The sequence below is a fragment of the Rana temporaria genome, chromosome 5 (assembly GCF_905171775.1).
Source record: "Rana temporaria chromosome 5, aRanTem1.1, whole genome shotgun sequence".
Lineage (NCBI taxonomy): Eukaryota > Metazoa > Chordata > Amphibia > Anura > Ranidae > Rana > Rana temporaria.
This window is the reverse complement of record NC_053493.1, coordinates 337,440,399-337,454,446: the sequence shown is the minus strand read 5'-3', so window position 1 is coordinate 337,454,446 and position 14,048 is coordinate 337,440,399. Positions and strand designations below refer to the sequence as shown.

General features: G+C 42.2%; 1 protein-coding gene across 6 annotated transcripts in view; it reads left to right on the top strand.

Moving 5' to 3' along the window:
• The window catches only part of EYA1 (EYA transcriptional coactivator and phosphatase 1), a 125,788-nt gene that overhangs the window by 76,881 nt on the left and 34,859 nt on the right, over positions 1 to 14,048 (top strand). For all 6 annotated transcript variants that reach the window (XM_040354397.1, XM_040354398.1, XM_040354403.1 and 3 more), the window contains one exon: positions 390 to 479. In XM_040354397.1, coding sequence (XP_040210331.1) covers positions 390 to 479 — 90 coding nt within the window. The remainder of the gene's footprint in view (positions 1 to 389; positions 480 to 14,048) is intronic.

Sequence of the window (14,048 nt, the reverse complement as noted above, 5' to 3'; positions counted from 1 at the left end):
AAATCATTTACTTCAATCTCAAAATCTTGTAGCCATAAGCAATTCCTGCAGGCCTGTATACAGGTATATTTGTGATGGGTGCCCATGAATGAAAACTATTTGAATGAAGTAGACTATTGGATGCAGTGAGTTTCCTACATAAATAGGTTTACAACTCTCTATTTTCATCTATCACAATCATTAGGGGAAAAAAATCACTTCCTTGGTATCACATGTGCCGGTGTGCTAAAATGCATAGGTGTAACTGGCAACCATAGGCCCCACTGTAAAATAGTCAAATGGTCTGTTCTATTTAAACCTTAAAATAACTAATAATTTGAACCATTTGTTTGGTTCTTGAATTTGCTTCTTCTTTTTTTTTCATCTTTTTTTTTTCTGCTTGTCTCTAGGATCCACCGACCTCAGTATCACTTGGGCTTCGAATGGAAGAAATGATTTTCAACTTGGCCGATACACACTTATTTTTCAATGATTTGGAAGTGAGTACAGTTTCTTTTTGGTTAGAAAGCTGGTTAGAAAGCTGATTCTTCAGCTTTATGATTAATATATTTAGTCCTTGTTCAAAATGTAATTAGGTTTATTCAGCATGGCAATGCAAAGAGAGGTGCAAAGAGCAGTAAGTCATCATAGCTCTGTGCACTTCCTTTTTGAATAAGTCTGTATGTGTTTCCTTTGGTAAATCTAGTTTCTGTCCTACAATAATGACTAACTCACTTTTTTTAATACAAGGAAAATCGTATTTACCCGTGTAATTTTCATACTAATATTCATAGATTAAGGCAAGGCATATGCCATTGTTATTTAATGCATGTTATCATAAAAGGTATGCACTATGGATGTATGTAAAAATGTGTTCCCCACTGGTCATGCTTATTCTATTCCTTCCCTAAACTCAGTACACTAAAAAGAACCTATAATTTCTTTAAAACATTAAATCTGGTAGATAATGTTAAAAGTAGGCCCCATTCTTTGCCATTCAGAGCTACCCATGAGCCCACCAACCAAAATGTTCAGTGTAGCACTAAAGACAGGTCTCTGACATATCCCAGCCTCCTGTATCCCTTTTAGTAATGTTCCATACCCTTCTAACCAACTGAGAAGCAGGTGTGGCATGGAAGGGGGAATGGTCATGTCAGAGTTCTGACTTTGGAGCTGAACACCCTATATTTAGGGGGAGCTAGGAGGTAGCAACAATTGAAATAAGTTCATGTGCTGACTATTAGATTCAATTTTTTTGTTCAGAAATGTGCAGTTTATAAATCCTTAGATGAGGTGGTTGCATTGTTTTCCTTCTTCAGGATTTTTTTATTATTATTTTCACTTGGTGATCCTGCCAGTAACACACTATCTGCCCTGGGGTAACACCACTCACTCACTGTTGTCACCCTATACTGCTCTCCAGATGTGGGCTACAAACAACTCCCCCTCTCTTTATCACCATAACATAAGGGGGAGGTGATTTGCAGTTCATGTACAATAGCTGGGAAAGCTGATGAAATTATTTGAGATATTGTGTGCACAAGAAGTTGCAAGGGCATTATAAATCTGGCAAGATTAACAGGTGTTTTTCTGTACTTGCAGAAAATGTACTTAGCCTGAAAAAAGAAAACAAATGCAGCCAGCACATCTTAGGACTGGTAAGCTGCAAAATATTAAATGCTTGCTCTTTGAGGTTGTTCTTTGGGTTTAGATATTTTATATAGTTATATAAATATAATATATATAATATATATATATAATTGAAATGCCTTGGGTTAGGTACGTGTAATGTGAATTTTACACTTACCTTCATAGGGCATAGCGCATTATATATTCTGCTATGTTCACTGTGCTCCTGCTGTCCATACACTTCCAGTCCCAACGCTCTGCTTTGTAGAATGATGGGAAGCCAGAAAATCTCCATAAACTACTATGAAGCCTATTACTTAAGCTCAAAGGCTTACCTCCTTAAAACTTTAAAATCAGTCTTGCTGGAGTTCTTCTTTAAAGTTATAAAGGTTGTTTTTTCCTAAAATAAAAAGAGGTTTATACCTACCTGCTCTGTACAATGCTATTGCACAGAGTGGACCCTTACCTCTTCTTTAGCAGCCCTGGGTTGGCACTGTCCTTTCCTCCTCCTCTCTGAGTTCCCCCATAGCAAGTTGTGTGCTGTGGGGGTACCCATCGGGATGCCCCCACAGCACACAGCTTGCTATGTGTGCTGTGGGGGCACCCATTGGGGTGCGCTCCCAAGCCGGGCTGTGAGCGTCCATAGACACATACACCATGGTTCGGCCACATCCCCGCTCCCTTCTTACAGACTTTGACTGACATCAGCAGGAACCAATGGCTCCCCCTGCTCTCAGTCTGCCCTGTGAGAGCAAGAAGAGAGACCAGCACTTCTGCAGCCGAGAACAACCCTGAATCAAGAGAGGACTCAGGCAAGTGTTTGGAGAGGCTTGAGGAAACCAGTATCGGGACATTTTTTACCTTAATGCAGGGATTAAGGTAAAAAATTATTTATCTTTAGAATCACTTTAAGTTAGCCATTTTTTTTTATTTACATAGCTAAAATTTCAGCTATAAAGTACAGTATTTCTGAAGCAGTGCAAGGCTGTGATCATATATTTGTTGTAGTGTTGGAATTATGACCTTTATTCATCTGCTAACTCAACAGAGCTCATATTGTAAGTGTAGCCATTACAGGAATAATGATTCAGCAACATTGTGTAAGAACTGAATTCTAGTTTTCAATGTTAACAAATGTCATGCTAAGGGCCATAAATGGGTACATGTTTCACTAAGGAAAAACACAAGACTTCTATCCTAAAAATTACGATACCAGAACCCATTGCAGTCTTGTTCATTCCCCTAGTATTTTTCTGTGCTGATAGGGCAAAGGAGGATTATGTCAGGAAAAAAACACACAATGGGCCAAATTCTCAAAAACTGTGCGTAACTTAAATTTCAGCAGTTAAGTTACACTGACTTAAAATTTCTACCTAAGTACCTGATCGTCAAAGCACTTAGGTAGAAATTACACGCAGTGTAACTTAAGTGCCGCCGTCGTAAGGCGGTCCTCCTCTCCTGGGGGCGTTTAAAATTTAAATGAGGCGCGCTCCCGCGCCGGCCGTACTGCGCATGCGTGTGACGTCATTTTCCCGACGTGCAGCGCGCGAACGTAATTAACGCCGGTCGGCTTTGAGAATTTCGACGGGACACTAAAGTTGCGACGGGTGAAAAAAAAAGACGCGCCGGGAAAACAAATAATTTTAAAAAAAAATGACAGCGTCGCTCAGCATGCATTCCTGAGGGTGAACTCCATGCCAATTTTCAAAGAAAAAAACGGCATGGGTTCACCCCCCAGGAGCATACCAGGCCCTTAGGTCTGTTATGGGTTGTAAGGAGACCCCCCCCACGCCGAAAAATTGACGTAGGGGGTCCCCCTACAATCCATACCAGACCCGTATCCAAAGCACGCTACCCGGCCGGCCAGGAATGGGAGTGGGGACGAGCGAGCGCCCCCCCCCCTCCTGAGCCGTGCCAGGCCGCATGCCCTCAACATGGGGGGGTTGGGTGCTCTGGGGCAGGGGGGCGCACTGCGGGCCCCCCCACCCCAGAGCACCCTGTCCCCATGTTGATGAGGACAGGACCTCTTCCCGACAACCCTTGCCATTGGTTGTCGGGGTCTGCGGGCGGAGGCTTATCGGAATCTGGGAGTCCCCTCAAATAAGGGGGCCCCCAGATACCGGCCCCCCACCCTAAGTGAATGGATATGGGGTACATCGTACCCCTATCCATTCACCTGGAGGCAAAAAGTAAAATGTAGTAAACACACAACACAAGGCTTTTTAAAATAGTTTATTATTCTGCTCCGGATGCCCCCCCTGTCTTCGTTATTAGCTCTATTTCCAGGGGGGGCTTCTTCTTCCGCTCTCCGGGGGTCTTCTCCGCTCTCCGGGGGTCTTCTCCGCTCTCCGGGGGGGCTTCTCCGCTCTCCGGGGGGGGCTTCTCCGGACTCCAGGGGGCTTCTTCCATCTTCTCCCCTCTTCCGCTCTTGACTCGGCGAACCCCGGTTCTTCTGCAGCTCTCCGGTGCCTTCTTCTTCAGCGCTGGCTGCCTGCTATGTTTGTGTGTTAGCTCGATTTCAAACAGGCAGCCGGCGCGGTCTTCTGTGACGTCAGGGTCTTCTGGTCTTCTGTTCTTCCGATGTTGCCTCGTCGCCTCTTGTCGCTGTAATGATGGAAGCGCGCCTTGCATCCCATTTATATAGGCATCGCCGTCCCATCATGCTCCGGTAGGTACCCACGTGGTGGGTGCACGTGGGTAGGCACCCACCACGTGGGTACCTACCGGAGCATGATGGGACGGTGATGCCTATATAAATGTGATGCAAGGCGCGCTTCCATCATTACAGCGACAAGAGGCGACGAGGCAACATCGGAAGAACAGAAGACCAGAAGACCCTGACGTCATAGAAGACCGCGCCGGCTGCCTGTTTGAAATCGAGCTAACACACAAACATAGCAGGCAGCCAGCGCTGAAGAAGAAGGCACCGGAGAGCTGCAGAAGAACCGGGGTTCGCCGAGTCAAGAGCGGAAGAGGGGAGAAGATGGAAGAAGCCCCCTGGAGTCCGGAGAAGCCCCCCCCGGAGAGCGGAGAAGCCCCCCCGGAGAGCGGAGAAGACCCCCGGAGAGCGGAGAAGACCCCCGGAGAGCGGAAGAAGAAGCCCCCCCTGGAAATAGAGCTAATAACGAAGACAGGGGGGGCATCCGGAGCAGAATAATAAAATATTTTAAAAAGCCTTGTGTTGTGTGTTTACTACATTTTACTTTTTGCCTCCAGGTGAATGGATAGGGGTACGATGTACCCCATATCCATTCACTTAGGGTGGGGGGCCGGTATCTGGGGGCCCCCTTATTTGAGGGGACTCCCAGATTCCGATAAGCCTCCGCCCGCAGACCCCGACAACCAATGGCAAGGGTTGTCGGGAAGAGGTCCTGTCCTCATCAACATGGGGACAGGGTGCTCTGGGGTGGGGGGGCCCGCAGTGCGCCCCCCTGCCCCAGAGCACCCAACCCCCCCATGTTGAGGGCATGCGGCCTGGCACGGCTCAGGAGGGGGGGGGGACGCTCGCTCGTCCCCACTCCCATTCCTGGCCGGCCGGGTAGCGTGCTTTGGATACGGGTCTGGTATGGATTGTAGGGGGACCCCCTACGTCAATTTTTCGGCGTGGGGGGGTCTCCTTACAACCCATACCAGACCTAAGGGCCTGGTATGCTCCTGGGGGGGAACCCATGCCGGTTTTGAATTTAAAAATTGCCGTGGAGTTCTCCCTCAGGAATGCATACCAAATGCCGTCGCTGAAATGGGCCTTTACAAGGTTTGGCTAACTTTCCACATTGTAAACCCAGCCCTAATTTTGCGCCGGCAAATTCGGAACTTAGGCAGAAATCAAAGTGCTGAAATGCTTTGAAAATCTACTTAAGTCCTCATTTGCATACGCAAAGCTGGATTTCAATGAGAAATGCCCCCAGTGGCGGATGCGGTACTGCATCCTAAAATCTGACCGTGTAAGTGTTTTACACATGTCAGATTTTCTGCCTAACTTTGGAAAAAGCCTTTTGAGAATCGTTTCCAAAGTTAGGCACAGGGATACGCAGGCTGAACAGCAGTTAAGTCTGCGTATCTCTTTTGAGAATTTGGCCCAATGTGCTTTAGCCATGATCCAACTAAAGCAACATATTCCTCTAGTCCTGGTACAGGGTTTGACCACAAAGCACACTTTCTTGCACTATAGACATGTGTGTAGCTCTATGCCCATAAGGAGATGAAGAACAAGATTAGTGGGATAGGTGACTATTATTGCTGGGAGGATAAATATGTTTGTTGTGGGATTGAAATGCTGCTGAGGGTGAATTTGCATTAGAAGAGGGGCGTATATTCTGGGGAGAGAGATATATGTACTGCTGGTGGTGGCGGTGGTGGCAGTGATGAGGGTGTGTGTGTATATAATGCTGTAATATATACAGCAACCTAGAGCTGCTCTTTCAATGCTTTGTTTGGAGAATCAGATGCTAGTGTGATGCATCCTTTGTTGCTGATATGGAAGGGCTTGCCATCCTATTTTGATTGTGCAGAGTGAGATGCAGGGAGCTGTCATTATTTATACCATTCTAATGGCAAATAACAAGGGTCATAGTTTAGTGTATTGAGACTATTGTGTGTTAAAGGTGCTTAAGAATTGAGCTTTATCCATAATAAAAGCAACAATTAAATCCTGCTGAAAGATGTTGAACTGTCTTTATGTGTGATAATTAGCACTACCAAAAGTCAAGACTACAAGTTGTTATAGAGATGTGGCAGATAGGGCACAATAGGCAGCTGCCTGAGGACCCCCAAACTCTAAGAGGGGTTGATCCAAAGGGTTAGCGATGCATCCATTTAAGACACACCATATTGGGAAGGTGGAATGCAGAGAGGGGCGGTGCTATTGGAGAGGTGGAATGCAGAGATGGGCAGTGCTTTTGGGAAGGTGGAATGCAGAGAGGGGCGATGCTATTGGGAAGTTGGAATGCAAAAATAGGAGTGGTGCTATTGGGAAGGTGGAATGGAGGGATGGGCAGTACTAATCAGAATGGCAAAATGCAGAGGAGATGTGCGGTTGGGATTAGGAAAATGCAGAGGAGTGGTGCGATTGGCAATAGAGAATAGGGAATACAGAGGAGTGGTGCTATAGAGATGCAGAGGAACGCAGATTTAAGGGAGAACTTTGTGGACTGTGATGTAAAGGAGAACTCTATGGACTGTAATGTAAAGGGGAGCTCTGTGGACACTTGTAAGAGGGGAGGGAGGGCTTGGGTGACCAGAAACCCACTTACGTCAGAGTTTTAACTTTACACCAGAGTCTGCAGCATTCCCCTTACATCAGAGTCCTCAGAGTTCTCCTTCACATAAGAGTCCACAGTGTTCTCTTTTACATCTTGCACTGTAAAAGGGAAACCCTGAAGACTCTGTATTGGGTTATTTTAACCTGGCCCTTATGTAAATGGAGAAATATGTTTTTGGCCTTTTGTTATACCTTAACCACCTTGCTAATATCACTAGCTGCATGTTTGTAGCTTAAATATTGATATTTGCACTGTTTTGCAAAAAACAATCCATTTGTGTACTTTTTGGAATGTCAGTAAAAAAATTGGCTTTGTCAAATTTGGTTGCAAGCTATAAATATGTATAAATATAAATTTTGCCTTTTACTGGTATAATTTTTCTAAAGTTTATAAACTTTTGTTACCTCTACTTCAATGTTTCTTGTACAAACATCCGTCTGATACATCAAGCAGTCATAGTTTGCATGGCATGCTAAAACATGCCTCTCAGTTGATGTTATCACATGTCATAATATTGGCTATAGGGCTATTTGCTTTAGGCACCTTGTAACGCACCTAAAACTGCACCTTTAGTGCTGAGAAAGTTCTTTGCCATTGTTTTCAATGTTAAGTTTTCATCCATGCATTTCGTATTGCATGTCTTTAAAAACATTGCATGCTGCAGTTTACCTACACTTTTAAGAAGTAGTATTTTTTTAATGGGAATGAATGATAGCACATAGCAATGGAGCTGCACAGGAATGTTAACTTAAAAAAAATAATACATCTTGTAATTTTATCACCTATCTGTAACTTTCGTATCTGTAATTGTACCTTTCTAGCTATGTAGATGAACATTTAAAATTTGAGTAGTATGCCAGATGCAGATAAAAAAAAGCTAGTTACTGCACAGTCCAAACATATAGTATATTAACATTTGGAAGCAGTGTTGAGCTTTTAACCACTTAAAGCGGAGTTCCATCCAAAAGTGAAACTTCTGCTCATTGGATCCCCCCCTCCGGTGCCACAATTGACACCTTTGGGGGAGGGGGACAGGATACCTGTCTTGGACAGGTATACTTTCCCATTTCCAGGAGTCTGGGCCACGGGCCGTAACATCAGTGCGGGGCTCCCTCCTCCTCCCTCCTCCTCCCTCCCCCGGGCCGCCGGACCAGGAGGAGAGAGGAGTGGCCCTCGCACATGCGCAGTAGAGTTTCTGATGTAAACATCCTTTGAAATCGAAAAAAAGCCTGACAGGACCTCTAACATATGAGATTTGGGGTCAAAAAGACCTCAGATCTCATATTTACACTAAAATCCAATAAAAATACCAAAAAATTCCCTTTTAAGTCAAACGTCACTTCCGTCCTCCAATGCTAAGGAGCCGAGTTGGGGTCATCTTTCCCTCACTCAGCATCCAGGCAGTAAGGGGAAAGGACCGGATCATCTCTGACACTACCGACGGCTCCAGTAAGAGGCAGAGATGACCGCAGTGTGGCAGGAGGAGGGCCCTGATAAAAGTGATCTTGTGATGAATCTGCCGCAGAGACCACTTTTATCTAAAAGCCACCACCTGCTGTAGAGAAAAATGCCAGGGTTATGGCAGCTATCTATCTATTTAACGTCAAATACCAATGTATATCCAAGGTGGGCGGTCCGGAAATGGTATATAGAAGTAAAAATACATATTTTTGGATTCAATCGCATAGTGTTTAAAGGGTTAGTAAAGGTTTCGTTTTTTTTAAATAACAAAAATGTCATACTTACCTCCACTTACCTCTACTTACCTCCAAAGTTCGTTTTTCACAGAGTGGCCCCAATCCATGTCTACTGGGGTCCCTCGGCGGCTGTCTCTGCTCCTCCCCGCAAGAGCTAACCCCCTTCTGGGAAGTGCTCTTCCAAGGGGGTTAGCTTGTGGGCGCGCTCCCTTGGTATAGCCACCAAGTATATCACTCGGCCCCGTCCCCCGGCGCGTTGCGTCATTGATTTGATTGACAGCAGCGGGAGCCAATGGCTGCGCTGCTATCAATCATCCAATGAAGAGCTTTGATCATAGGGTGCATTTAGGTGAAAAACTGGGAAGCTTTACAACCCCTTTAAATGTGTAATTATTAATTATAATTCTGGTGAGGCCCAGCCTCCACAAGCTATCCCAAAAAGAAGTAAATCCCCATCATTGAGTTCTCCAAATCTCCAAGCATGGTTGTCACTGTAACTGTAATGAGTTATTAGTCAGCATTCATAGAAAGATTCTTGCTCTTAGAAACCAGCTCTATAATACTTAAGTAGGAAAAGCTCTTAGGGCACATTCAATAACACAGTCCATTTAAGAGTATGTGTAACCAAGTCCATTGCCCATGAGACATGCTGTTAAAAAATGTAAATCCACAGGGAAAGAATGCAGAAATGGTACAATGACAACAGGAATAGGTTGAAACTGCAACAAAAGGTAGCATGGTGTACAGGACCACCTTCAGAATCCAGACAGATGTTTAAAAAAAGAACTCTATGGTGACCTGTACTGATAAAGTACAATAATTTTTTATAGTTTCACGAGCAACAGTCCATCCAGTAGAATGAAGAGTCCCTTAGACAATGCACTATGGGCAATATCTTCAATTCTCCAATATCTAGAATTGAGGTCTGCTGTATCCACTCCACTTTTTTCTGCTCAGGAAAGTCATTTATTTTGTATTTTTCCCCCACATCCCACTAGAGAGAGGGTTCTTTGGGGAAGTCTAACTCACAGAAGGGATCCTGATGGGGAACAGTTTTGACAGCACAAGGGACTTTGTAGTGGTGACTTCTTATATCACTTTGAGGAATACTATGTTTGGGATACTGCTTACTATGGTGAATGATGTCCACATTAGGTATCTCGCACAGCCACATCCTTGCTATATGTCATACTGCACCTTAAAGGGGAGTTCCACCCACAATTTCACTTTTTAAATATAAATACCCCTGTAATACACAAGCTTAATGTAGTCTAGTAAAGTTAGTCTGTAAACTAAGGTCCGTTTTGTTAGGTTGTTAGAGCATTTAGTTAGTTTATAATCTAGAAATAGACCGTGGCCATCTTAAGTGTGGGCATCATGAAGCCAGACTGTATGACTTCCTGGATTTCAGCCTTGCAGATCTCGCACATGCTCAGTGCTGCACAAGCGATGTAATAGGTTTCAGTCAGGTTTCCATAGCAACGGGAGTGTTAGAGGAAGTTGCCGCCCCTTCTCTATGCAAATAGGCTATTTCCAAGGACTACTGGGATACATGATGCCTATCCCAGAAACCCTTGCGAATAGCCTTGTGACTTAATAGTCTAGGCTAATAAGGAGGAGGAAGTAATGAAGGATTACAAAATAAAGGTATTTACAAGCAACAAAATAAATAAAAATTGTCCATTCTGAACACTATGAGATTAGGGCATGCAGCATAGACACACATGAAAAAATGGGTGGAACTCCACTTTAAGATTGAGGTAGGATCAGGCTGTTTATGGACAGCTTTACATTCAATTTGTTAGCTTATGTAGCTGTTTAAACTAAACTAAAGATGACTTATAATACTGTAAAACAAACCCACTACTGCCTGGTTGTAAATACTTATTGCATAATAATACGTGTGCCTTTGTCGTGCTGCCATGATGAATAACAAGCTGTCCTCATATGCATACTGTAGACTCTAGTGGTGAGAAATCCCCATTAGTATTATTTGTTCCACCCAAATACCCCAGTCACTGCAAAGTCAAATTATGATGTCTGGTGGATTGCTTATAATGTGGAATAAACCAGTAATTAGGAAGTCCAGATGTAAGAGAATGGGGCACCTTTATTATGGTCATGTGGGTGGGGACACAAGCTACTTTAAAGAAATCTCACCACTTAAGTCTTCAGGTGAAATACAATGCAAAGTGAGGATTAAGCCCAGCAGTGTAGAACACTGCTACTTACATTCACAGAAACTCATGAAGTTTTCACAGTTAAAGGCACACTACAATTTTATTTATTTTTTATGTTATTATTTGAAAATTAATTATGGTTTAATGTCAGTTGATGTATAAATATAGTCTATTATAAACTGATTAATATACTGTAAAGTAAGTTAGTATTTGTTCTCTAACCCTCATAGCCACAGAATGATAGGCATATAACCCTAACAAACTCTTTTCATTATGAAAGCCACCCTTTCCTGTACTATTACAGTAACACAAAAAACAAGCCACATTCAGTTTCGCTTGGGTATAGACAGCTGTTTATTTAAAACCCCGTCGTTAAGCAAGCTTGTGGCAGGGCTGCCAACAGGCATTAATCATCGGCTTGCTGTTTTGCTGGATTTTGAAAATGTATGTTATTTCAGACAGGAGAAGGAATCCGAAAGGTTTGAATACATCTTCTCCTGATCAAAGTTAATTGGCGGCAATTGGCCTTTAAATATTCCCTGATGTTTCCTCTTTCAAAATCAAGCAAAATGCGCCTTATTTAATGGATGAGCCAAAATCATTAGAAAATGCCAGTATGTGACAGGCTTGCAGTGTGGTTTCTTCAACATCTGTCCTATATTTTGATTTCTTTTCATCTGCCGCGAGAGCAGCTCGGCACAGATGAATTGGCAACTTATATTGCAATCAAATAATTTACATGTGCTTTATTTTTCTAACATTCCATGGAATAGTTATCCCTTGACTGAAATTCTGGAATTATTAGGAATTATTTCAATGTCACAAGCATTTCAGAATTTTTTTTCCACGTTATTTGTCTTGGAAGATACAAACTGCTAACTGCTCTCCTGTTACGTGGGCCTGTGTTTTTGTTAATAAGGGTATCTTTGATTAAGTCATTTTATTTTCTGTTTAGCTTCCAATTATTGCACTTAGAGGAATGACCCTAATGTAAATGGCAATTTAAGTAAATGAATAGTCATATGTCAAGTTAAATTTGTTTTAATGTGGTGAACATGTCACAAATTATTTAGCAACAAAAGAAGTAAGTCAAGTACAGTACTTGAAAGCAGCTCTGAAAACATTAGCAATTTATCAAATTGCTGCTTCCATTCATCCAGCACATAAAAAATCGAATCATTGTTTGATTCATTTCTGTTATATTGTGTTGAATTTAAGGTGTATGCCAAAGTCTGCGATTGACATTTAAAACTGAAAACACAGAATTGCTTACAGTGCTAAACTTGACCAAATGTAAATTCTAACTTTTCAGCAATTATCAGGCAGATATGTAGGATATTAATCAACTGTAAAAGTGTTTTTTTAATAATTGCCATAAGTTTGATTGGATGATGCCAGGCTAATGTGAAATGCCTGTTTTAGAAGGTCAATCACCATTGGTTTCCTAAAGCGTTATTTAAAATGTAGATAGTTGATGATAGAAATAAACTGGATTTTCCTTCTAGACTGTGTAACATCTCTGCCCATTTAGAAATATTAATCAGGGAGATAAAACAGATATAGATATACAGAAAAATGTATTAATAATAATTACTAAGAATTTGAAACAGGAATGTTAAAATATTTAATTGCTGTAACCTTAAAATGTCTCTAAATAATATAAAAACAGAACTTTTATAGTTTGCAGCTTACCAGTCTTTAGATGAGGTAGCTGTATTGCTTTTTAGGCTTTTTTCCTTTAATCTCAAGTGGTAATCGGGCCAGTATCACACCCTCACTCCTTCACTGTATCTATGGAGGAACAATGGACTTTACATAAGTGACTGATACATTAAAGCCTAACTACGGCTATATTTTTTAAACATTTGCAGCAACAGTTTTTTCCCTTTTGGGATAAATGTTTTAACTATATTAATTAAAGCAGACTATTGCAAACACCCTTGTTAGTGTTAATCGGTTTGTCCCAACCTTCTTAGTGCCACTTTTTCTGGACAGCTTGGCCTATTAAAGGAAGAAATACAATTACAGACTCACAGGAATGATCGAAAAGTAATAAAACTATGTTAAATGGAGACTGATGCGTTAATGCTTTTAACAGATGCAACTTTTTAACCTACCACAAATACATTGTCTATGGCTGCCAACTCCTATGGCACCATAGACATAAAATGTCTGTCATCTGGTTCATATGATTTCAGGCAGATCAGACAACAAGCACTGTGTCTATAAGTAGTATATACCCCCACCCTTTGCCCATTTTCCCAACTGATGGCTCACTATTTGTAAAAAAACAAACGTATTTCAGCAGACAGATTGTGCTTATACTACCTTATGTCTGACTTGAGTAAGTGGGCTGATGGTCTGCTGAATTCCATATTTATTTGGATGATCCTGCCTTAGAGACTAGTAAGAAACTAGACAAATATTAAAAAAGAAAAGAATGGAAAGAGAACGGCAAGAGCTAGAGCGTACCAAAAAATGTGAAACTCGGGATCAGTTTATTGTAGGAGACAGCCAGCTATACCTTCTTGGCTAATATTCAAAGCTGACTTCAATGCCTGTGTTCACTGAAAGCCTCATACCCTGCAGGGTTCGTGGAATCCCCTGATTAGCAGGAGCAGTTAGGTCTGATATGCAAACAGATGACCCCTCTATGTGGTGAAAAAAAGCTCTTTTAGCCAGTTAGTGTCTGTTATATTGAATGGACAGGAAGGAAAATAAAGCTGAATGATAATAATATTGTTCATTGTACACACTTACCATATATATGTGTCTGTTGACTCAGCATGGGCCCTGAACATTTGGATCTGGAGTTGAGATTAGCCACCTGATTTAAAGTGATACTAAATACGCACTGTTTAATTTACACTACCCTCTCTCTTTAAGTTTATGAATGATGTCACTGTATTCATTTTAATGAAAAAAAATAAAAATAATAAGCACTTTTCTTAATCAATATACAGCTGTCACATGACTCAGCTCTTTCCCAGCCTGTCTGCAGGGAAACATCAGCAGGAGGAGGTTTAAGTCCTTTATTTACGGTCACATGCTCAAAAACGGCTTTGAAATACAACGAAAAAATATGCAAATACTACCAAATAAATGTTCTAAATCATCATATAAACATGTACTTGAACTCAAATCTTTATTATTTTTGTTCAAAAACATGGTGCTGGCTATCTAGGGGGAGGTTCTGCCAATCACAGCCTGCTCTACACCCCTCCAGCCAGTGTCTATATGTATGTGCTTAGAATTACAGGGAGGTAGAGCTTCCATCAGTCAACATGCAATATCCTGCCCCC